Raw genomic sequence first — 26,176 nt, forward strand, 5'->3', positions numbered from 1 at the left:
GTGTCAGGAGCAGGATGGCATTTGGGTCCTGAGAGCTTTCTGTGTGACCGCCATGGAAAGGCACTGCTCTTCAGTTAGTGTGGGACAGGATTCACTCCTTTTAGCCACTCAAAGGTCAATTTTTTTCATCCTTCTGGTGTAGGTAGTGTACTGGGGCACCTCCAGACACTCAATGTAGATGATGTTGGATGTTCCTGATCCCAGGCACTTCACCCTCTGTTGAAGGCAAAGTCAGTCCAGCGAGTGCCTTGATGCAATGCTTCCCTTCTGCCACTTGGGTGGGTTCTTGTTTGTCCAGTCCAGAAAGCCAACCAAATTCTGGGCTACATCAAAAGTGGCCAGCAGACTGAGGGAGGTGATCCTGCCCTCGGCTCTGTGCTGGGGAGACCTCACCTGGAACACTACCCTACCAGGACAAGCTGAGAGAGCTGGGGCTGTTCAGCCTAGAGAAGAGAAGGCTCTGGGAGATTGAAAACAGCCTTTCAGTACCTAAAGGGGGGCTCTTAGAAAGTAGAAGACAGACTTTAGCAGGGTGTGATATGATGGGACAGGGAGAAACGATCACAAACTAAAAGGGGTAAGATTTAGACTGTATATGAGGAAAGAGATTTTTAATAAGGGTGGTGAGGCTCTGGAACAGGTTGCCCAGTGGCGGTGGATGCCTTGTCCTTGCAGACACTCAAGGTCAGGCTGGAGAGGGCTCTGAGCAAACTGACATAGCTGTAGGTGTCCCTGTTCGTTGCAAGGGAGTTGGACTAGATGATCTTTAAGGTTCCCTTCTAACGCAAATAATTCTGTGAAATAAACTGTAAGAAAACAATCCATACAAAGAATCTTATGGGCATTACATCTTGCCTCTGCCCTGCGGAGACAAAGCAACAGCAGCGTATTCCTGATTGCATCTGGCAGGTTGGCTCTGTGTGTGTGCAGCATGTATTTTCTGTCACTGCAGACTGACATTTTCCTTTGTTGGTCATTAAGACAAAAAGCCTGCAAACACACTCCTTGTGCTCGGGGTCGCAACACTTGTCCACAAGAGGAGCCCACAGCTCTGTTAGACGCACAGCCATGAAGCACAGCTCCAGCTGCTTACCGATCTAACAGAACGGCTTAAGCTCAAGGGTGGGGGGGGGGGGGGGGGGGGCAACAAGAACACTTCTCAATGTGCTTCTTAGAAAGAGTGTAAAACTTTTAAAAGGTGGTGGGGAGGAGCTGCACAGATCTTCTTGTGGATGGAAACAAGAGACAGAGACCTTCAGGCTACTTACAGGGTAGCATATCCAACTTTGTTTAGCTAAAAAAACGCTTGAATTATATAAAAATCAAGGAAGCAAGAAGGAAGAGCTACAAAGTTTATCAGACAGAACAAGAACAACAAACATAAGCGTTAAAAAACGCTCAAAACAGGAAAATAAACTAACAAAACAAACAAACAAAAAAGCAGAGCAGCCTTCGTGGGTCTCAGCACCATCCGGGGATGCCTCCGGCGCAGTCCAGTCGTAAGGGTGGTGCTTTGGGCCACATCTTCCATCACCGACTAAAATCGGACTCGCCGGAGCCGGATCGGTCCCTCCGTGCCGCCGGGCGGCGCTTGCGCACTGCGGGGCAGCCGCGCTGCTCGCCCGTCTCTCCGGCGCGCCCCCAGCCGCCGCTGCGCCGAGCCGGGCTGGGCAGAGCTGGACCGAGCGGCACCGGGCTGACAGCGGCACCGGGCTGAGCCGGGAGCAACCCGCAGAGCAGCACCTCTCAGCTCCCGCACGGAGCTGCGGTCGCCGCCCTCTCGCTGCAGCCGGAGGCGGGAGCATCCTGCAGGGGTCGGTCCCGGGACTGCATCTACCCCGAGCGCGTTGCTTGCCGACGGACGGAGTTTGGCAAAGATCTCAAACACGCTGCGCTCCGCGCGACAACCTGTTCTTTCCGGGAGGAGCCGGTGGCCGCGGTCACCCGGGTATGGGCGGCGTTCCCGGGGGACCTCTCCCAGCCGAGAGCCCCGCTGCCCGCTGTTGGATGTAAATAGGCGGCAGGCGGCGGGGCGGCAGCGCTCCCGCGGAAGGGCGGAGCGCCGGGGGGGGTCCTCCCGGCCCCGCACACGCTACATTAACTCCGCGCGGCGGAGGCGGCGGCACAACTTTCGGGCACTGCCCCGGGAGGCGGCGAGAAGCTCAGCTCCGAGTGCGGGTATGTCCCCCGCCGCCAGCCCCGCCGAGCCGAAGGGCAGCGGCTGAGCCCCGCCGCCTCCCGGCCATGCGGCAGCTCCGCGCTCCCCTCGCCCTGCTTTGCCCGGTGCTGGGCGCCTGGGCCGCCTGCGCCCTGCTCCCCGTCGCCGGCTCTGCTCTGCCGGCGCCCCCGCAGCGCTCCAGCTCAGCGCCGACGCCTCTCGCCCCCCCGGGCCGCCGCGCCGTTGCCGCTGTGCCCCGGCGCGGGGCCGAGGCGGAGCCCGGGCGGCGGCGGGCGCGGAGCAGCGAGAGCGGGGTCGGGGCGGCGGCGGGGAGCGGCCCCCGGTGGCTGCCGCTGAACGGCTCTGCCCGTGGTGAGAGCGCCGCCGGGGGCCGCGGCAATGGTACGGGGCGCCGAGCCCGGCTCCGGAACCCCTTCTACCCGCTGACCGAGGAGTCGTACGGCGCCTACGCCGTTATGTGCCTCTCCGTGGTGATCTTCGGCATCGGCATCATGGGCAACATGGCAGTGATGTGCATCGTCTGCCACAACTACTACATGCGGAGCATCTCCAACTCCCTGCTGGCCAACCTGGCCTTCTGGGACTTCCTCATCGTCTTCTTCTGCCTGCCTCTGGTCATCTTCCAGGAGCTTACCAAGAAGTGGCTCCTAGAGGACTTCTCCTGCAAAATCGTCCCTTACATCGAGGTAACGGCGGGGCGAGCGGATCCCGGGCAGCCCTCGTGTCGTAGCGTGGGGTCCCGTGCTCCGGGGGGCGTCCCGTGGTCAGTCAGGGTGGCAGCGCCGGGATCCCCGTATCTCCGGCTGAGCGCTTCCTCTCGTGCGAGTTCTGCTAAACTTTTATCGCTCCTCGTGGTGCTGAAAAGGCGAGGAGTACTCGCAACGTTTGATTACAAGTTTTAGTCTTTCTTTCTATTTTTTTTTCCCCCCCTTAAAGTGAAATGACTCGGGGATTGAGTTGGGATAGGTTGGAGGAGAGTTGGATTAATGTGCTGGAGATGAGGGGTGAGATGGAGTGGGAGCCCAGTATGCTGTCTCTCTCTGCTCTTCACCCAAATCCTTCTGCTCAGTGTTATTCTCTAAACTGGAAGCTGAGAAGAAACTGTTGATTTGCTTGTAGTACAAATGCGATACTAGAGGTGTGAAAAAGGGAAGAAAAAAATTAACCCTGTTATTAATACATAGAATATCAGTCTCCACTATCAGCTGCCAAACGATACTTTTATGGAGGTCTTAAGATTGAGTATGCAGCCACTACACTGTCATCACTTCTGTTCTGTGTGATGTACTCTGTTACTTGCAGTACTGGACAAAGAGTGGAGCTGTGATGTTCTCAGAGGAACTGAGGCCAGTTAGTATACTGCTGCCGTGATCTGTAAAGCTTAGGGTACACTCCATTGACCTGGGTTTGGGAAGAAGTGAAGGGTGAAATATGTATTTGTTGAGAATGCTAATAGGAGCTTTGGGCAGGAGCTTTTGAGTGCTCTGAATTCACTTCTAGGGATGCTGTGTTATCCAGTAGATGAGTAGTTCCTGCTTTAGTTAAAGTGTAACCACTTTATTTAAAGTAGTGATCTAAGTTTAGTATTTCAGTACTTTCCCCTCCCTTCTCCCCCCCTTCTGAATTACCTGAGCTGAAATGGAGCTGTCAAATGTAGCTGTAATCCTGAAGGCATCAGGCAGCTGCTGACCCCTCCTTTATTCTCTGATGTCACCTTGGTTTTCACTTTAAAGTTCCTCGGATGCCCACAGCTGAACTTTTATTCAAGAACTGTCAGCCATCCACTGATGATGGACCAGCCCAATGGTGCCTGTCTGAGGCTTGGTCATTACTGGGGTCATTCTCCTCTTCCCAGAGGAAATTTAATTAAGTTGTATCTGAGGCATACAACTGAGTAGAGAGAGCCTTGAGGTACCATGTCACTGACAGAACTGTACATATTTTGTTCATTAGACATTAAGTATAATACGCATGTAAAGAATATTCGTCACCCTGGGAACAGTAAGTAGAAGAAAACACTGCTCATTGCAGGGGAGTTGGACTAGATGACCTTTAAAGATCCCTTCCAACTAAAGTATTTCTATGATTCTATGATTTGACCCTGAGGAGACAGAGGTGGGAATTAGAGCCAATGTCTGCCACTTTCTAAGTGCAGTTCTGACCTCATGGGTGTTACCGTCAATGTTGACACCACTAGGAGCACTGCAGACGTGGAGCAGACCTGTCCCCTGGGCAGCCTCGGCTCCATCAGCAGTGCCATCATAACAGCCAAATGTCAGACACTAACTACCCCAGTGTAACATACATGGACACGCTCATCCTGTTCTCAGGCAAATAGAGGGGAATGAATTCTCAGCTTCTCGAGAAAGAAGTTGTAGATGGTTGCGTTCAGGGGAACTTTCCAGACCTTTGTGAAGTACTACTAGCATTGTCCTTGAGATGGACACATTTTGAGCTGTTGTCAGTGTTTTTTCTTGTTAGTTAACCCAATGTTTTGTTCTTTTTAGTGTCTGTTTCAGTGTCTGCACTTCTAGTTTCATATGTCAGCTCTCCTTGTATGCTCACATCTCACGCAGAGCTGTAGATCCAGACACGTCATCTCCCTTTCAAACACCAAGGAGCCTTGTTGAGCCAAACCCTCTTGTACTACCCTGTACTCTAACAACTGCACAGGACTGGGTAGTAGGGGATAGCTGATTGTTTTTTTTAGAGGAAGCAGTGTGGTGATGAATGCATTTTAGCATAACTCAAGCTTGCTTTGCATTATGCTCAAAAGTTTCAATTAAATGAAGAAGTGTTCTTCTTGAGTGCTTAGCCTCCTGTGGCCAATTGTTCCTTTATTTGTGCTGTTCAATGGGTATCGTACAGAATTTCAACAAAACATCTGTTGCCAGTGATAACACATGTGCACAAACTCTGGGGAAAATGTTTTACAATACCTTCAAGTACATATGAATAAATAAATGTTGAGCTTCCAATGGTGGAAATCTTCAAAACATTTAATTTTAAAGGCAGTTTCCCCATGCGTAATAAAGAATTGCTGTGACCAAATACCTTTAAGCCACATGATTTAAGCTGAGAGAGGTTGTGGATGTCCCGTGCCTGGAGGTGTTCAAGGCCAGGTTGGATGGGGCCCTGGGCAGCCTGGTCTAGTACTAGATATGGAGGCTGACATCCCTGCATGCAGCAGAGGGATTGGAGCTTGTGCATCCTTGAGATCCCTTCCACCACAAACCATTCTCTGATATTTTATCGCAGTTTAGTCACCTGTAACTATTCTTTAAAACTGTGTCCTGGATCTAGTTGCATAAGGAATAACGTATACATGACCAAGGAGGAACTTGAATGAGTCAGTTCTTCTGTTCATGGTCTTTAAGTGATGAAGATGTTTGAAGTAGATGAAGTTATCTCCACCAAGAACTTTACTGGGCTTTGGTTGTTGATACTGTTTTGTTAGAGTAAATTTGAAAGCACTGACTGAGAAGAGAGGTGGAACAAATGGGTATCCAGAAAACAGCAAAGCTGGTGAAAGGTCAGGAACACAAGTATTGTGGGCCTGTTTAGTCTGGAGGAGAGGAGACCTAATTGCACTCTACAACTACTTGAAAGGAGTTTGCAGCAAGGTGGGGGTCAGCCTCTTCTCCCAGGTAACTGTAGATAGGATGAGAAGTAACAGCCTCACGTTGCACCAGGGAAGGTTCAGGTTGGATATTAGGAAAAAATTATTCTCTGAAAGAGTGATGAGGTATTGGCAGGTACTGCCCAGGGAGGTGGAGTCACTGTCCCTGGATGTGTTCAAGAAAATACACTGATGGACATGGTTTAGTGAGCACAGTGGTAATGGGTTGATGGTTGGACTAGTTGATCACCAGTTGATCTCACCGATTTATTTTCCAGTTTTAATGATTCTATGATTCTAAATTTTGTCAACTACTCTACTCATAAGGATGTGTAGAGTTGTGCTTTTCCTTTACAGTTTTAGTTCTTTACTCAGTTCTTCATGTTTTCTGACTTCTCTGCTGATATTTTGAAGTCTAGTTTGTGTAGCCATGTCTGAAGTGATTTTCCACACAGTGTTCATTTGTAAGTTGTCTTCCATATACTTTAATCAGTGTTTTTCAGAATCAGGAGGTACAGGGTAAGCAATGATACAAAAGCAATGACTTTGGCTAATTCCCTTCCTAGAAGACCTGCCAGTCTGCAACCCTTTGCTGGTCCTTGTTTAAGCATACCCAGTCATTTCAGCAACTGAAGCAGAAAAAAACAGAAGTATGGAATATAGTTTCTTTTTACCTAATACAGATTAATGCCTTACATTTTTCTCGACTCCGAATTAACTCTGAAGTGTGGATGTGAACAAAATTAATAGTTTTACTATGCTTCTGTACATTTCACATCTATTCAGTGTAACAGTTCTGTAAAGCAGCATTTTTATTTTTTGTTTTAATCCTGGAAGCTGATAGTTAAGAGGTTAAGTAAGTTTCCTAAAGCCCAAAGCAGCTTGCCAAGATGACAAATGGATTGTGTCAACTGGGACTGGGAACTGTCTTTCAGGCTTTAAAAAGAAGCTTTTTCAAATGGTGTGTATTCTGATCTCAGAGGTTCTGTGAGGAACTTGGTGAGTTGGAGGGCAGTAGTTGGAAGCAGACATCACACTCGGTGTTGTCAGACTGAGACAAACTACTTATAGAGGTGTAGTGATTTAGGACAGGGGAAGAATCCAGAATAAGGGTTTGCAGAGGTTATTTTATAACCCTGTGCAGTTCTGGCAATCAATCTGTGGCATCTCTGGTTTCTGGTGGGTAACTTCCATTCCAGAAAAGCTATCACTGTTAGTATTCTGAGTTGGTTGAAAGTCTAAGGATGGATTTGATTTTTATTTTTATTTTTATTTTTTTCCACCCCTTCCCTGGAGCTGACCCTCTGAGGGCAATTTTGAGGTAAGGCTTTTTCCCCTTTCTCTCTTTTATTTGCTAGAGGTGAATGAGCAACGCAGAGGAAGAGGCCATCCTTGCCTGTTCCAAAGCTGTCAGAAGACATCCTTGTTTTAAGTTTCCAATTTGTAATGGGAGTGTTAAAAAGCTATGTATTATCTGTTTGGTCTGAGCCATCTGTTCTGTATCTTTGCCTCTTCTTTGACTTCCTTGGACTCAGTCACTTGATCCTCCAGAAAGTCCTCTAGGTCACAGATGAAGATCCACATAGAAATTTGCAGTATCAAGGCTTCAAACTGAAGGTTTTCCAGAGCAATGGCTGCATGTGTCTCATTCTTAGCAGAATACCTTCAGCACTTATCATGCAATAAATATTTTTTTTAAGAAACAAGTGCTAGTATATCTTTGCCCCTTAAGCATTAGCAGCACTGTGATAGCTGCTGTTCAGTCAATCTTTCTCTCCTCTACAAACCTTGTCCTTAGGGAGTCATAAATTGTCCATAAAATTTTGCTTTTGTCTTAAATTTTGCATGTGGCATTTCAGCATAGAAATGAATTTGTGTCAGACTAGGCTTTAAATTAGGTCAGTAATATTTAAGTTACATATGTGTGGGGAGAAAAAAACAGCGTCTGCCATCCCAGTGCCACTGACTGTAGGATGAGCATAGGGCTGTCATTTCTCCATATGATCAGATTTTTCCTGCAGAGAGGAGGCAGATTTTTAGCAGTAGCTCCATGTTGTTAATATTAGGAGTTAGCACAGATGTCCCTTGTGTAGAGAGATGAGAATGTGATCCTCAGTGGAGAACAGTGCTCTTTTCTTTCTTAAAATAATAATAATAAAAAGTAATTTTAATTTGCTTGTATGGTAGCGGGGTAGATTTCAAATAAGACAATGGACAAAAGCATTGTGTTCTGTGATTTTTCCAGCCCTCTGGATCAGCATATGGCATAGTCTAATAGCTATTTCCAGTGCCCTGACAATCTGGTTGGCTTTTATTTCCAACAGAATTCAAGAACTGCTCACTGAAGTCAATTCTGAATATTACTCTTAGGACATTTAGAAGGGTAGGAAACACACAAAATGTGTGTGCTTTATACCTTCCTCATATGAATGTTAAAAGTACTGGAAACAGCCATATTGTACCCCTTTTTCCATGTGTGTGGAACATCTCCATAATAGCAGTTTCCAGTTTCTTGCTCATGTTGTAACTGTCCAGTCTTAGTATTGGACTCTCTACAAGTGTAGAGTAGCACAAGAAAAATATTGTCAGTGCTAACTTTGTTTATTTATCTTAAGCAAAGCTGGTAACTTTACAATAGTCATCACGATGTACTGCATTAATGTACTCTAAAGCTGTGACATTTGGTTAGGATGTAGAACCAGCCATAATAAGGCTATAGACAGTAATGACTTGGATTAAAAAAAGGAAATAAAAAAATTGTTTATGTGATATAACAGGAATAGGTAGGAAAAGCTTAGGGAGTGTCACTGAGAGCTGAGAAAAAGCTGCGCTCATCATGGTTATCAAACTTTTCTGCAGTTTAGCTTCTGTATTTTTAATGGGGGAATGTTTGGTTACTCATTCTGCCTTGTAGTGAAGAAAATCCAGCTTCAGCTGGTAAAACAGACATTTCTCAGAACTCTGTGGCTATAACTGTGTGGATCCATAAAACTCAGCCTACACTTATTCCACTCAGTTCTCCATCAGAAAGCATGCTCCACATCATCATGCTTTGGTTGATTCATGGTCACTCTCATTTCCTTGAGTTGCTCATAATTAGTTGATTTCCTTTCTGTATATTAATTTGTCCTTCAGCTTAAGCAACTTTTGTATCTCTATGCAGACTTATTAGTAGATAACAGCACTATCACTTCTTGGACTTCGCTTTGCTAGACTGAGTGACTTTTTTTTTCTTTTTTTAATTAACTCACAGAATTGGTTCTTCAACTTTTTCACTCGAGTCTTATAGTCAGGATATTTTCTGATCTTGTTTTTGTTACCTTTATCTTGTCAAACAGGTATTGTTGAGAGAGAATTCAGAGTCTCGTTTGCACTGGTGTTGCTCACCCTACAACACTCTTGCTGTTCCCCTGGGCAGCCAAGGCTCTGCTCCCGGGGCCAAACACTGTGGGACCACAGCCAGGAGAAGAACTGGGACAGGCCAGGGAAGGCCTGGGAACATTTTGGTAATTGTTAAAGCTCACGAAAGAGGAATATTGTAGGGATGGGGAGAACTGATGCAATTATGATGAGCATTTCATGGGTTTACTGTTGCTCTCTGTAGCCTCAGTTCCCCAAATGAGCTTTGACACAGTTGACTAACAGCTGATGAGCTAATGACTGAAGGTTTATGCAGTGTCTCAAAAGAGCACTGCTGTGCCCAGTAACATTCCTGTCAGTACTGTCAAAGGAACCAGAATATTAAGAGACTCTTGTAACAACAGTGCCTTCTTTTGTGTGTGTGCTGTGGCTGGTCCCTTACATAGCTGTCCTCTGCCCATCTCAGTGGAGGTTATTTCCCACCCACCTTCTAAGAGCAGATAGACGGTTAGATATCTGGGGACCTTTTTCATACAATCTATTAAGAGAAGAATGTAAACTGATGTCACCCCAAATGTTGAGAGGCTGAAGAAGAACCTTCATAGGGACTGCATGGAAATAAATTAGACAACTAAGCGGCCATCCAAAGCTGCTGAGCCTTACTCAACCTTGCCTGGCTTCATTTCCTGCCAGGTTGTTGAAATTAAGGCTGCAACTGTGTATCAGACACTCATCTGTTACAACAAGAAGAGCACCATTAAGTGCCATGCAGCTTTATGCTGTTTCGGGATTTGTTAATTCGTCCTTTTAATTTCTCCTCATCACCATTATTCTGCTATTATATCAGGGCAAAGTAACAGATAAAAAAGGGAGACTTCTGTGGCTTTCACATTTTCAGCTTAGACATAATTTCTAGTATGACTGCTATGAAGAAACACCCATAAAGTGAGACTGTATGAACATGCAGAATGTGTGCCCCAGTTCTTGCCCACATAGGAGGAAAGCAGGAGCCATTGATTTTGCTGTCTATTATTCATACACTGCAATACAGAGACAGTATAGGGGGATAAGTAATTAGAGCCCCCTTACATTGCTGCACTACCTTTCAACCAAGTCAGCTGGAGTGAATCCCTGTTCATCTGCTTGGCTTTTTTGTTTGGCTTTTGTGTTTTGGTTTTTTTTGGATTTTTTTGTTTGTTTGTTTGTTTGTTTTTTTTGTAGGCTTTCCCATGTCATCTCTAACTCCATTAATCTACAGAAAACAGGAAAGCATTGCCTATTCCAGGGATGCACTGGCTTTTTTTTTTTAAATCTTGTTTGATCAGTAAATCCATGGGAGAATTTTCAAAGCCGTCTTCCACTGTTCTTAGCTGTTTTCTCTTGCTCTATTTCGCTGTTTTAAGCCTCCAAGTTTCTGGTCAATTAATGTGACAGGAGCCCCGTAGGTTATGTTTGTTCATGGTAGACATGTCTTCTTTCATTAGGCCAGCCTAACAGCTACAGAGTTTAATGTCTTAGCTACTGTATAACTGCCTGTTTGTAATGGATTGCTGAAACAATGAAAGTGTGTGTTCTAGGGAGTGGGGGGAGATGCTCACATTGCTGTATTAAAACAAGAGCAGAGAAGGAAAACATTACTGTACAAAAATGCAGTTTTTCTTCTGTTCTGATGATTTATTTTAATCTCTCTTCATTTCTGAGTCTCAGATATTTCCCTGTCTCCCATAATTGTTGGAAGCTCAGTCCCAGACCCTTCTGTTATTTCAGCAGGACATACTGGCAAAAGGCTTTACTATCACTCTAAGGAAATCGAAGACTTCACACACACACAAATGTTTTTCAAAAAAAGTTGCTATTTTCAGATCTGGAAATGTGGCTCTCAGAAGTGATATGTGGAAATCATCTTTCATTAGCTAGCATTAGCACTGTTTGTAAAGATTTCCCTATGGCTGTGATTTTTCTATAGCTGTTTTTATTTATTTATTTATCTATCTATCTATTTATTTCTTTATTTTGCTGACATTTATCAAGCTTTCTCTGAACACTGTCCAACAGTTTAACTCCCTATATTAATAGATTTGCTCATTAAAAATGTTTACAGTACTGTTTAGTCACTATCAATTATTCCTGATGTTGAAGGTTAGTTAATAAGGTATCATATCTTCATTTCATCTTCTAGAAAGCTGCTTCAAAGAGTTATATAACTAAGACAATGCTTGGCAGTTCAGATCCCAAGTTCCCAATATTTTTCACTGGTGTTGAATTATAGAAATATTACACTTTTAGAAATTAACAGTGCATTCATATAATTGCATGTAATTGTACTGCCTATCTTTGCAAAACTTTTTGCAAGAGGTGCATAAACAAGAATGCAGTGTCAAACAAGACACTGACAGGAAGTCAGTGTACTTTTGAACCCAACATAAAATTTAAATATGTTATTATACATCAAATTTGCGTAAGCAGACTTTATGGTGGACACCTTAATATTACCCCAGATTTGCCAGTTAATTGCACAGACATGTGGCTTACTCATGATAAAAATAAGCATTTTTAAAATTTATTAGGAATATTGTTTTAACAGTCTCTTTTCTTTTGCTTCAACACATTTCCAGCAGAACAGAAGCACACAAACCCAAGAAAATAAATGAATTAGAATGCAACAGAGTGCCTAATCCTTCTCTGATTGAAGTTAATGGGAGTTCTGCTTTGAATTTGAACTGAAGCTGAATTTATTCAAAACAGGATTAGGCCAAAATGTATATAGTCCTCTTGCAAATTTGTTTTCAGGAAATTTAATTATAAACAGGATAGAATGATAGGAAATTGTATTTCATGATAGTTCAAATTTCTATTTATGCATAGAATTATGGTTACTAAAGCTAGAGCATGCTCATTGCTCTCTACTTGCTCCTTATATAATTGAGAAGTCTGTCAAATTCACCTTTTAATAATACACACAATGGAACTTGTGCCATTTCTCCTGGTTTGCAGTATACTGTTGCACAGGACGTCTCCTATGAAATTATGCCTAGTTTTTTTTGAGACATGTTTTCTATATTAAATATTGAATGTAGATTATTAAAGCTTAACTATTATAGTCATTATATATATATATATATATATGTATATTTCCCTCAAAGTCTTTGGAAGTCTGAAGATTTCCATGTAGTCTTTTTGAACTTGCAGCCCAGAATGTCTTTATAAGTCCACATCCCATCGAAATTTCACTTAAAACCCAAGTCCACAACAGCAGTTGTTGAGCTCTTCTCCATTCAGTGGGTGCTTAATCCGCGGTGTTCCTAAATTTTGAAGACTTCTAAGGTTTTGACATTATGATTCCCCACCTGCTCACTGAACATGTTATGGGGTGTAACTGAACTTCTGCTGAAGTAGGACTCTCCCATCTTTCTCTTTTTGACTTCAGTTCCAGTCCTTATGGTGGAAGTGATCTTTCAGAAAACTACTCCTCAGAAAAATGGGGGAAGGAAGGGTTTTTTTGATATTGGTCAGTTCCATGATGTTCATGTCATTCAGAGTTGTATGAGTGCTGGCACGGACCTCCAGGACAGCATAATACGAAGCTGAAATAATTGTCTGTAGACAGCACAACAGAAGGATGTATTCTTTAAAAAGCATGTAGAATGGTAGATCAGCAAATGCTGGAAGCTAAGTTCAAAGGTCTTACCTGTGGTGCCTCTACTGTTTCTTACATCAGTAGCCCAAAACTGGATTTTGCTTTGTTTTTGTCAGTCAAAGATCTAGACTTAGTTGGTGCTTCATGTTGCATATTGAGCTCTCTTTAACTGTGAAAGAGTATACCAGTGTACAATTTTCCCCTCTGCCTGAGCAAATTCAGGACTTCATCTTCCATCTTCAAGAAGACTGACATTGTTAGTGGACCAGGTGGATTTTGAAAGAGACAAAGTTTGCCCTCTCTCTAAGGAATGGTGGACTGTAGCCTTGTAGCTGTCCTTTTTGTTCCCTTTTCAGGCAGCACTTGTTTTAACTGCCTTTGCCTTTTCTCCTTTGCAGGTGGCCTCCCTTGGAGTTACCACATTCACACTTTGTGCCCTCTGCATCGACCGGTTCCGTGCTGCCACCAACGTGCAGATGTACTATGAGATGATTGAGAACTGCACCTCAACGACAGCCAAGCTGGCCGTCATTTGGGTGGGGGCCCTGCTGCTGGCACTGCCAGAGGTAGTGCTGCGCCAGCTGATCAAGGAGGACCCCGAGTACAGTGGCAGCCCCCCCGGGGAGCGCTGCGTGGTGAAGATTTCCACCGCGCTGCCCGACACCATCTATGTGCTGGCTCTTACGTACGATGGGGCAAGGCTCTGGTGGTATTTTGGCTGCTATTTTTGTTTGCCAACTCTTTTCACTATTACTTGCTCCCTGGTAACAGCAAGGAAAATCAGGAGGGCAGAAAAGGCTTGCACAAGAGGGAACAAGCGACAAATTCAGCTTGAAAGTCAGATGAACTGCACAGTGGTGGCTTTGACCATTTTATATGGGTTTTGCATAATTCCTGAAAACATCTGCAACATTGTGACTGCCTACATGGCCACAGGGGTCTCTCGGCAGACAATGGATCTTCTCCATCTTATTAGCCAGTTCCTCTTGTTCTTTAAATCCTGTGTTACACCAGTACTCCTTTTCTGTCTCTGTAAACCTTTTAGCCGGGCCTTTATGGAGTGTTGCTGTTGCTGCTGCGATGAATGCATCCAGAAATCTTCAACAGTGACAAGCGATGACAACGACAATGAGTACACCACAGAGCTGGAGCTCTCCCCTTTCAGCACCATCCGCCGCGAAATGTCTACTTTTGCCTCTGTGGGGACTCACTGTTAATCAACTTTAGGACTTCACTTTTTTTTAATCTTTTTTTTTTTTCTTTTTTTTTTCTTTCTTTCTTCTTTCTTTTCTTCCCTGAAACTTCATATTTTTCTATCTGAAGGGATTATTGAAAACTACTCTGGAAACCAATCTGCATAGTAACAGTCATGCTCTGCAATATAATGCGTCTCGTTATTAAAATGAAAGAAAGGGAGTGAAAGAGAGCTTAGTACTTGGTTTTAAATCACGATATTTTGTATGGTGCTAGGATTTCATTATCTGGGGGGAAGGATCTGTGTCTGTCCACCTTTATTTAATTTCATGATCGTTTTGATAATCACTGTAAAATGATTATATAGACATTGTGGGTTTTGCAGGATGTTTAATGTAAAAGACGTGGTGGAGAGTATTTGAAGGTGGTTTTAATCTAATTACTGTACACTATTGTGAGAGAGCTTGGACTTTGAAAAATTTATAAAGTAGCATAAAAATAAATGAGGTTTTATTCTTTAACTTCCCTGTCAATCTGCATTCAACAAGGATCACTTCTAGTATTAAATTCCTTTAATAAGTACGAAATCTTTACTTTGCATAAAATAATTTAAATGGTCTTATTTAATTTGCTATTCATGTACTTCTGCTTGGAGACTATAATTAGAGTGTTTAAGGAAGATGGTTATAATGGCATTAGATTTACATGAGTGGATTTTTAACACATTATAAAGATCCAATGTGCCTCATTGAAACTTTCCTTCTGGACCTGAGTTATTTTGTTCTTCATAAGAAGAAAAATCTCCTTTCTTGCTAAATTTTTTCTTGTGTGATTTCAAAATCAAATTTCTTTCTGATTTGTTACTGGTTTTACACTGAGGTGATGTTCTCAGTCCCTGTATATATACCTTCTGCTGGTTGCAGTGAGTCCCGCTGAAGAAGGAAGGCATTCTTTTGCCAGAGGTTTGCTGGCAATAAATGTGAGGGACTGAAAAATGTAGAGAGTGGATTTCTTCTTGTAATTAAAAAGAAAAGAAAAAAAGAATAAGAAAGACTGAGAGGGGAAAAAAAGAGATACAAACACACTTGGACATTTGGCGATTGACCCAGAGCCCATTGCAGTCAGTTCAAAGCTTTCCAAACATTTCTGAGGGCTTTGGATCGGAGTGGCATCTCCTATTTTTCTGGGATATGTGGCATGAATTTTAATTGCGGGGGCTGTGTATACAGGTTATAAATCATGTTGCTCTCACAGAGACTGCCATTCACCAGCAGCTCACAGTGCTGAAGCTGTTCTTGAGATCCGCAGAATGTTTTGTGATGGTATCTTGCTGTCCACAGGCTTATTAAAATGGGTATATGTCAACACTGCAAGCAACAGTGTGGTGTAGTAAAATCTGAGGTCATTATGAGCAAGCTGGATTGGAGACAGGAAAGAGCCCATCAATACCAGCATAATTTGTTTACCCCACTTCTTGGCTGAAGTAAGCAGAATGCTCTGGGCGAGCAAGTTGCCTCATATATACCCTGGGCAGTGGGCTGAAGTGTAGGCAGATGCTAAGGAACAGAATTTGTTATAATTATCTATTTTAGTACTAACTAACTAAATAACGCACTTGCAACAGTGCTTGTTGTAGTAAATCTACAGGCACTTGTACTCTGACATTAACAGTAAGAGATGTAGACTTTGTGACACCTGCCTCTGTGTTAAGGAACTTGTAACTTTTGGAAAGGAGTCTATTTTTATTTTCTTTGTAGATTCTGGATTTAATGTGTTCAGTCTTTGTATCTGCTTGGCAAGCAGTATTGCCTCTTTTTCGTCACTGTTTTAACCTATAAAAAATTCACGCAAGAAGCAGGAGCCTCTGAACCTGAATATAAATGCACTTGAGTTTCTCATTTTTGAATTAAGCTCTAGCAGAAGCAGTTTGAGTTGAGCGAGGCCTAAATTGACATATGTGAATCTGTTTAGGACTTGCTATGATATGTAAGTTTTCAAACTTATTTTGTAAGGATGTCAATCACTTTTTAGGACCGGGGAACAGTCCCTTCTTTCTAAACTTCCCATTGACTCACAATGCTGGTTACATTCAATACACTGTGAAATGTATCAAAGAGAAAAGGTAAAAACTGAAATCTCTTCACTGTGGTGCCTGTCTCCTCAGATACATTTTCCCATCTCTGCAATTTGATTTGTACTATTCTTTTTTAGGTGCCAGTATTTGTAAAGAATGGGAATAAAACTCCCTCTTTGTTTCTCTGTCATGTTGCTTGCGCTCAATTGTTTCTTTTCAGTCACAGTATGAACGTTGTGGTTCAAGGATTTCAGAAAAGAAGAGCAAAATATGAAGAAACACTTTTTTTTTTTTCTTTCCTTTCCTCTACAGAAATAGATACAGAAATTTCTTTGGAATATTAAACTGTAATGTTTTGCTTAATGCAAGGCTTCACTGGAGCAGAAGTCCCCAGCAACCTTGGGCATGAGGTGCCTGCCTCCTTCTCTCCAGCCTGCAGTGGATGTGTGTGATATCTACTGGTGTTCTCTCCCAGGTTAGGCACCTGTGTCTCTTTGTGTTGCAGTGCTTCTCCATTTAAACATTTCCTGAATATGTGAGGGGGGAAAAATCAGGAGAAAAAAAAAAAAAAAAAAAAAAAAAAAGGTTTTAAATGTCACCGCAGAACATAGAACTTGGAGATCAGTAACACTGTGGTTGGGAATAAACAATAAACCCTCCTGGTAGTGTAGTGGAGCGTTCTGCAGCCTTATATTCAGTGGGGCTTCTTTGTATCCAGTGTAATCTTGCCTCTTCTGCTGCTGGAAGACCTTTCTGACAGCTATTTGTTTCCTAAATCTGTTAAACTAATCTCACATTAGCAGGTTTGCATTGTTGCAGCCTGAGACAGTGGTTCTGACAGGGGCATGGCTTGTTAATGCATTAAATGTCATGATAAAAGATTGCTTTTGTTAAAGATGGGCCTTTTTCTAAAGATGGAGTACCACACTATTTTTTTTTTTTTTTCCTTCTGGAGACACTGATGTGCTGAACACTTGCATTTCTCTGGTGTTTGCTTTTCCTACCTTTTTAATATTCTTAGGAGCCATTCCTGTCTGTTTCAAATCTAGATCTGTAAAGCATTTGTCTATTAACATGAGGGCATTTGATAGACTGATGAATGAAGGTTTGGGACTGTTTATGGCAACAATTTGATTATTTTACTTTAAAGAGATGGAATTCCACAATGGAATGGAAAATTAGATTGTGAGATTAAAAAAGTCTTATACTTCTCAGATATTGATGGGTTTATACCTATCACCCCAGCCCTGATCACATAAACAAATAAAGAAATGTACTGTCCTATTAAGAGCTCCAGTATCTCCAGTGAAGTTAGTTTTCATGACATGCATCAAAAATGTGATCTGTGTGCAGACCAAAACCATAGAGATCATGTAATATTGAAAAGTATTGCTCAGTTAGAAGAAATCTTGTATTTTACTCCTTCCATGATAAATTGCTGCATCCATCCTGAAATAGCTCCTTCTTCAAAGTGTGACTTTTTCAGCTTCTGTCCTGTCACTGGAGCCCACATATAAGCTTCCACAGTTGCTGTGACAGCAGCTCTGAGAATGGCTCCAAAGGACAGTATGGAAGTTCCAAGGGTGTTGTCCTACAAATCTTCACAAAAAACTTCACAGTGTTAGGATACATGGTACAACTGTCCTACTATTCTTATAGATCTGAGAGGCAAACTAGACTCTGTGATGGAATTGTCCATTTCAGGTACTAGTAGGAGTAATCACCGTGGGTTACCTTAGCAAAAGGAAGTCCAGTAACTTGCCATCTGCATTTCTCTCTTGCCCAGCTCTTTTTGTCCACCTACTGATGTCTAAGGGACCTTTTCTCAGAAAAGAATATTTTGTAGACTGTGTGGTAACATGCTTGAAGGTTAAGTTGGTCAGTGCTGACCAGAAGCCTGCATACACATCTTTGAGGCTCTAGGTTACAATTCTGATTTGGAGAGACTATAGCAAATATAGATGAGTTTGTATTACCTTTATTCTGGAGGATTAAGCTATCAGGCCAGCTGCCTGTAGGAAGCTGGCTCACCTCAGATCATTAAGAACCTAGACCTAACAATCTGCCCAAGTTACAAAAGGAAACTGAGACCTTACAGAAGAACTTCCATGTCATGGAATCATAGAATGGCTTGGGTTGGAAGGCACCTCAGTGATCATCAGGTTCCAACTGCATGCTACAGGCAAGGCTGCCAGCTGCTAAATCAAGTACTAGATCAGGTTTCTTGGGATCCCTTCTAATCTGGCCTTTAACACCTCCAAGAATGGGGGGCATCCACAAGCTCTCTGTGCAGCCTGTTCCAGCACCTCACCACTCTCTCTGTGAAGAACTTCCCCTTAACACCTAATTTAAGTCTTCCCTCCTTTAGATTATAAACATTCCCCCTTGTCCTATCACCCATGTAAAAAGTTGATTTCCCCTATTCTTATGAACTACCTTTAAATAGTATCTTCTTAAGTCTTCACCTTGAGAATATCCTTCTTTTGCAGGCTGGAAACCCAGTAAGTGATCAGTAATGACCATTTTCCTTAATAGCTTTGAAATATGTGATAAGAAAGAAAGTTTTACCAGGCATTTTCTGTGACAGTACCTCTTTTCTTTCATTTTTTCTTTTCTTCTTTCCAACCATTTTCTTTCCCCGTGAAGTTCAGTTCAGCCAAAGTCAATGAGCAGATGATGTGAATTAAAACTGTCTCCTACATGTACTTTATCATGCTTCAGGAGCTTTAGTTTTTCACTACTGTTTTGATGGAGTCATTTAACACCTATGCTTAGCAGGTGCTAAATGTCACACTTTCAAAAGCTCAGTATATTTTGTAGTAAATAAGAAAGGATGAAAAAGGCATGGACTGAGATGCTCCAATATATATATGAAAATACTGACCCATGTAGAGGACTAGAAGTTCACCAACATATGAGGCAGAGAAATACACCCACATCTTATGCTGAACCCCTGCAATCCAGGCAATTTACTTACACCGAATTTTAGTATTATCAGTGTTTGGCTGTCACAAAATGAGATCAAAGGCTCCCTGGCATTTTCAGTGTGGCAGTATCATGATTGTCCATGGCAATACTGAGAGCCAGTGTCATGTCTCCTGCTTGCGATATACTCTCAGCATTGTCTCGTGTAGAATGCCAGTATCCACACACCTTTAGGTTGGAGTTATCCCAGCCTCTTCCAAGGCTGAGGCCAGATTTCTGCATTTATGTACTTTAGCTCCAATTTGGGTTTTTATTGAAAAGTAAAAGGTATTATTACAGATATCCAACCTGTCAGAGTGACAGAGCTCTCAATTAGAGTGTTTAACAAAAGCACTAGTGTAAACTTTATTAATTAAGATAGCCTTATGGAAGGCTTTTATTCTGCTTCTCAACTTTTTATTTTTCATCCTTAATTTTTGGGATTAGAAAAGTAAACTTTGTGTGTGTGTGTGTGTTTGTGTGTGTTTGTGTGTGTGTGTATCTGTGCGTGAAGCAAAATGCAGGAAACCCATGAGAACTTCTATCTAGTTGAAGAAATTCACTCCATGGCTTATGTCAAGCATCTTCCTTTATGTCCCCATTGAACTTAGCTCATTGTCCTCTGAGAGAGGAAATAAAAGCACTTAGATTATAATCATGTTCATGACTAACTTAATCTTGAAACAATTAATATAAATGAACTTCGAAGGCTGGGATGTAAGGCAGGCTTGCCATCCCAATCTTTTTAAAAAGATGCAAGTTTTGCATATATCAACAACAGTTTATGGAAGGATTCCAGAATGTGTATAGCCTGAATAAAATGATCTAATAGCAGCTGGATCTGCGGTAATCCTTACTGAAGACAGTACAACTATTTGTGTGAAGAAAGAAATAGATTTTAGCCAGTTAACTATTACACTAGAGGACTTCATTGTTTCCTGAGATATACATCCAATTTGATTTAATATGCATGTGTGCTCTAGGAAAAATATATTTGGTATTTTAAATGTAGTACAGGGGACATAATAACACAAGAAAGAAGATAGATATCCATCTGTAACTGTAACTGGCTTATACACTCCACATTTTTTCTTCTAAACTCTGTCCTTCCTATTTTGAAACAATTTCTGCTGACTGTTCTTATCTTTCCTCTCAATGTCTTATTCCATTCACTAACTCTCCCTTGAGCAAAGGAAAATCCTCTTTTGTTTTCCTTATGACCAGTTCTTTAAAACTGAGTTTGTAAGTCTCATTCATTTTGCACAACTTAACTTATCCATAGGGAAACTTGAAGGTGAATAGTCCTTCTCCCCGTGGAAACTATTTACAAAAAAGGAAGCTGAATTATTTCCTTCTGTAAGTAAGAGGAACAGAAAGAAATCTCATACATTGTATGAGACCTGTGCAGAATATGAGCAATACAGCATGCATTACTGTCTTAAAGCTTGCTTACTTACCTGTAAATGATGGGTCTCAGCCAAAAATCTAGTTGGAGATGTCCCTGTTCATTGTAGGAGTGTAGAACTAGATGACCTTTAAAAGTCCCTTCCAAACAAATGATTCAGTGTTTCTGACGTAAAATTGCAGTGTCCCTTTAGAAAATACAGGATGTTCCCACATGAGGTAATGCTATCTTTATTTCACATTGTGATTCTTTACCGATTTTCTATTTTAATCTATAAAGCATCCTTCACTTCAGCATAGGAAGTTCCGCACGAATGTGCAGAAGAACTTCTTTATGGTGAGGGTGACGGAGCACTGGAACAGGCTGCCCAGGGAGGTGGTGGAGTCTCCTTCTCTGGAGATATTCAAGACCCGCCTGGACGCCTACCTGTGTGACATAGTGTAGGGAACCTGCTTTGGCAGGGGGGTTGGATTCGATGATCTCTAGAGGTCCCTTCCAACCCCTACAATTCTGTGATTCTGTGATCCTCTTGTAGGCAATTAGATGTCTCGATGACCTCCAAACCATTTCACATTCAGGGCTTTGTTTTGCAGATAGCAGTCATGACCTTAGATTAAGATTTGGATGATTAATCTGAGTGTTGTTGATCTGTGTATGATACAAGCTATACCTACATATGTATGACACTGTTTGAAACTGCATCTCCAAGTATAAAGGACAAGGATCATGATGTCAGTACCACCAAATAATGACACTGGCAGTGCAGCTGCATCCAGCCTCCTGGTACTTGGTGACAATGTGTCTGACTGCCAAATGCCAGGGACAGTTAATAAGAGGCCAGCAACAAACCACTTTTAAAAAGGCTTAAGTGGAACCTTTTCAACCACTAATTCCTCCTTAAAACACTCTTGTTTCATATGGAGCAATTTTTCTGTAAAACATCATTGTTTAATAGGGAGAAAGACTTACCATCAGCTCCTGACAATAGAAAAGGCAGAAAATAATGCAGGAAGTAGAAGAAATGGGCTCAGGTGAGGATTGCCTTGACTTCTGCCTTTTGAGTTGGAATTCTCTGATAGTAACATTTTCTCAGCTTCCTAGGGTTAAAGCAGATTGAACCTTTGACTCAGATATAGACCTGTATATTGCTGCCAAGTAATGGAACCCTGATAACGGATCACCAAAACCCCAGGGAGAGCAGTGTGCATTTTTGCCCAAACACTCAGACCTGTTCAAGTGGCAAATCCACCCTAGTAATGCACAGAGAACACAAAGGTTAGCTTTCTTTTCCTGATGTCTCACTTGGTGATGAAATGGTTAACAATGTTAGCATTCACTCTAACAGAGCTGGGTTTCAGATGAATAGGGGCAGTTTGTGCCTTCTCAGAGCCTGTTTCAGGCTGTCCTCATCCCTGCACAAGGCAGTACTTTATGCTGAGATACTGAAGGTTCCACCGCCTGCAGGGCTGGACTTAATTTTCTTTTCTTTTTCTTTTATTTTCTTTTATTTATTTATTTGTAACTACGGGGGGAAAATTGTCCATAACTCCTTGAGATCTGAGGACTTTTCTTTGGACACTTTCTTCCTCCTGGGGTGCTTTAGCTGCATAAATCAACACTTGCAAATATGTTTATGTTTGCAGGTACACTCAGAAGAAACTTCATAAATTTGGAGACTACAAATTGTATAAGGGAATGCAAAATTTTGGGTTTACATTGAATATGCCAGAATGCGATCAACCAAGAAAAAACACACCCCAGATCTGCCTCATTCTAATTTCAATGCATCACTCCTCATTTGTAAAATAATTACAGTCAAATCATAATATTGTTGCTTAAGATTTCATAAAATTATTTTTCCTCCTTTCTGCTTGTTTTCATTGCCTTTACCTCTTCTTTCATTTTCTTTTTCGTGTCCTTTCTCCTTGTCACCTGCAGAATTTTAATAGTCTGTGCTATCATCTATACACCCCACAATGACTCCGGTTTTTACAGAGTTTGATTTCAGTGAGTAAACAGTGATTTGAAGGAATCAACAAATACTTCCTACTCACTTCAGCTTAGTGTATATGTGGTGTGATTCCTAACTGAAAATAACTTGAGGCAAAAGACAGAAAAAAACAGAGCAACCTGCCGTTTGACCAAAAGCTATCAGAAACCAGAAACTGGTAAAAGGAGCTCTACTGGGGAATTCTCTGCTCCCTTCCAGCATCCAGTGTCAAAAATCTGCTTTGCGATGGAGCTGTCAAAAGCACAGATGGGAATCCATTGGAACTAATCTTGAACACAGTAAAAATCAAACTCTAATGTATTTTAAATGGAATATTCTGTGTTCAGCAAAATAGCATTTGGAACGGCAAGGTCTGATTCATGAGAATGCAAGTGACCTGCTTTACCCCCATGCTCATGGCAGCCTGTCAAGCTTTGGGTCCCACTGGAGGAGAAAAACTATTCTGTTGATTCTGGCAACTAAGACAAATATTAGTGTCAACGTCTAAGTATTAAAAGGTGAGATTCTTTATGGGTAAAATTCCACCTTGAAGCATTCCCAACAGTCACTAGCTCAGGAAGGATATTATGAGGTACAGTTTATTTCCTTCCAAAGAAAGCTTCTTTATTTAAATTAAGAAGAAAGATGAATTCAAGGCAAGGATTGAATTCTTTATATGTGTTGCAATATATATGTTAACAAATTTTACATATATTGTATAGGAAACAGTAATGTCTCTTTATTTATATTAAAGCCAAACATTCAGAGGCATGAAGGTGTAGGGAAGAGCAACAAAGTAAGGTAATGTACAAAATGAGCCCAAATAACTTCCCCCAATTACTCCAGTGCAGAAGGCTCAATTCACTTTTGGATACCAGGTCTAAAACAGGTCTAATAACATATTTGGAATGGAGACTCCTCCACTTCCATTTACTGCTAGGGCTAATTACTATCATTAGGAAAATGGCAGCCCCAACAAACTTTGCATAAATTTTGATAGCACTTGTCGGAATAGATCAAGTTATTTGAATTGAATGGTTTTATGTTGCTCTGGAATGACTGAACACAAAATTCTCCTTCACAGCCAATTTCTGAAGATGAACCATTTTTCAACCCAAAGATCCATAAACTCATTACTGGATATTTGCACAGCAGTTTTGATGACAGTGTAAGATAAATACCAGTGGTTTCTTCCTCAGCTGAAACTCTTCTTGTTTCTTCTCCTCCTCACACATAGCAATCTTCTTATAAAGGCACTTTAGAAAGTCTTGTACATGTTTAGCGCATGCCTCTTAAATGATCTCAGGACAGCACGTCTTTGTCATTGAGCCAAAATATTCCTTCTAAGTACAAAGCTAACAGCTAAAGAAATCCCTGATTGTTTATACCTATTTTTTCTATGCAGAATAGTTTTACATTTCCAAAGCTATTTTCTTCATCACAGAATTCCACAGTAACTTTTCAGTCTGCTATTGGAGATGGTTTGCTGAAAGGCAAAATCTGGTAAGTAGCAAGAAACCTCTTGCTGACAATAAACAAGGTAATGTAAATTCATCAGAGACATTTACTCTTTTTAGAACATGACATAACTTACAGTTTGTTAAAGGTTTCTCTTCAAGGCAAAGCTGACTAGGTTTCAGCTGTCATTTACACTGATAATGTGTTTTGTTACAAGGGGCAGGTATCAGCTGCATGGGTATATGCTGTAAGGAAATTATTGTGATGTCACCTTCAGGTTCTGTAGGATCAGCACCTGAACCCCGTTGCAGGGTGTCTGCAAGGATGCAGCCACACTCCTACCTCAAACCCCTCTCTCCAGGCAGTGTGAGACAGAGCTGCATTGAGCCAGCCCTGCTGCAGCCCCTGGCACTGCTGGGCACTGTGTGCACAGCTGCAGCATGGCCATGTGGCTCACACTGAGGGCAACGCTGTGGGCAGATGCACGGCAGCACTTCTGGCAAGAACACCACTATTGTGCTACTGTGGAGTAAATGTGCTAAACCATAGCAAAGGAAAAAAATATATTATGCCATCCAGTCTGCATCACTGCTTAGGACCATCTCCAACTCACCAGTCTGTGGACATTTATTCTGGGGGAGGGAAAAACACTTCTGACTGAGCAAGATTATCAGTTCTGCATTTTAGGTGTGTTAGGGCCTTGGTGGAAATAGCTGCTGTCTTCTTGTGGTTGACATCTCCTCGTTCCATTCAGCTCTGCACAGAGGGTTTCTGCAGGGCAGCAGGCACTGTTTCACCAACCCTGAGAGCAGCCACAGTAAAAATGAATAAATTTTCCATCAAGGATATCCAGGTCTCAGAGGAAGAAAAACTGGTGCAGGTGGTCTGGGAAGGAGACGATCAGCACAGTGGTTTTCAGTCGGTCTTCATTTACATCACAAAACCATCATCTTCCTGAGCAGGATAGAGCAGCAGGGCCCGCAGCCTGCTCAGCCGCAGTAATGGGCACAGGGCAGGCTGGGAACTGGGAGCACTGGCCATGCTGTGAGTGGTGTTTCACACATTACCTCCATCTCTGAAAGGCTTGGCACTGGACGATGCTGTTCATCTCTCACTTTTATGAGTGCTAAAAGGTTTTCTCTCCTCTCCGTGGGGGGTGACCAAATGCAATTTAAGTAAGTGTTTCTGCTGAAACATCGATATTTCTTGGATGGCATTTGTTGTTCTCATTGTTACTAAGAACATTCTTTCTGTTAACCTAATCTAAATGATCACTTTGAGGCTGCAAAGCTATATGTCATTTTTAAGCTACTGTATCATGATGGCCTTAGGGAAATTTTACAGATGCCTTGCCACAATCTATTTCTTCCCCATGACGAAGTACCAGGCTGCTTGCTTGGATTCATTTGCCACAGCTGTTTGCTTCTTTGACCTCAAAACTGCGGAAAGTATGGTGCCAGTTGAACACAAAGGAGAGTGCCTCTTAAATTAATGATTAGAAGAATTATTTTCTGGAGTAAAAAGAATAATAATAATAAAAAAGAAAGAAAAAAGGACAGAAGATTATATTCTCCTAGCTGAATGAATGGAACTGCTTAAGTGAGTAGTTTGGCTTCACCTTTTGATGATTTTCTTCATTCTTTACTTTTTTCCTCTTAACCTGTAGACATAGACAAATGAACAACACAATATTAATGTGCTTATTAGTCTGGAATAATTTAAGACAGACTAATATCTCCCAGACAGAGAATTGTCAGATCAGGTCTGTCACGGCATCAATCATGGAAAGCTATTAAATTTCTTCAGAGGAGCTCCTGGGTAGACACCTTGTTTTATTTATTTCCACGGCTCAGTCACACCCATTTCTGTTTTGACCATGGTTGTTCCATTCTGATCGTTCTTATTTATTTGAAGTTATTTATAGGTGATAGTGTTCCCTGCTAGCAACTCAGATTACAAGAGCTGATGAATATTAAACTATAATTTGTCTAAAAACCAAAGGCAACAAATCTAGGTTAAAGATATTGCTGCAGGCAAAGTCCACACAGGTTCTTCTGCATCACTGAGCGTTAGAAAACCTGTCTTTCTGTTTAAAAATGATTATACTCGAGCAGGCCAAACCTAGTTCATGAAAGAAACACATCACTTACTAAGCATCTCACAATTTAAGCGTGCAAGGACTGGATTGTGAAAAAAAAAGAAATGTACTGGGTAGAAGAGCTGCAGCAGGAGAGGCTGTTCACTGCCTGCCCTCCTACTCCTTTCCTTCACAAAAAGCATTCAGTATTTATGGTTT

The 26,176-nt window shown here is 42.0% G+C and overlaps 1 protein-coding gene across 1 annotated transcript; it reads left to right on the forward strand.

Moving 5' to 3' along the window:
- The first annotated feature begins 2,087 nt into the window (after window positions 1-2,087).
- On the forward strand, window positions 2,088-16,253 carry GPR37 (G protein-coupled receptor 37). The gene is made up of 2 exons (XM_015853213.3): window positions 2,088-2,865; window positions 13,194-16,253. The coding sequence occupies exons 1-2, from the start codon at window positions 2,245-2,247 to the stop codon at window positions 14,010-14,012; spliced, it is 1,440 nt and encodes a 479-aa protein (XP_015708699.2). The 5' UTR covers window positions 2,088-2,244; the 3' UTR covers window positions 14,013-16,253.
- Window positions 16,254-26,176: the final 9,923 nt, after the last annotated feature.

The sequence above is a fragment of the Coturnix japonica genome, chromosome 1, assembly GCF_054131305.1.
Source record: "Coturnix japonica strain WE chromosome 1, WE-NBRP24, whole genome shotgun sequence".
In the NCBI taxonomy this organism is placed as follows: domain Eukaryota; kingdom Metazoa; phylum Chordata; class Aves; order Galliformes; family Phasianidae; genus Coturnix; species Coturnix japonica.

Coding starts and splice junctions, on each gene's coding strand:
- GPR37 (XM_015853213.3), top strand. CDS start 2,245: ATGCGGCAGCTCCGCGCTCCCCTCGCCCTGCTTTGCCCGGTGCTGGGC. Junction 2,866..13,193: donor AAATCGTCCCTTACATCGAG/GTAACGGCGGGG, acceptor TCTCCTTTGCAG/GTGGCCTCCCTTGGAGTTAC.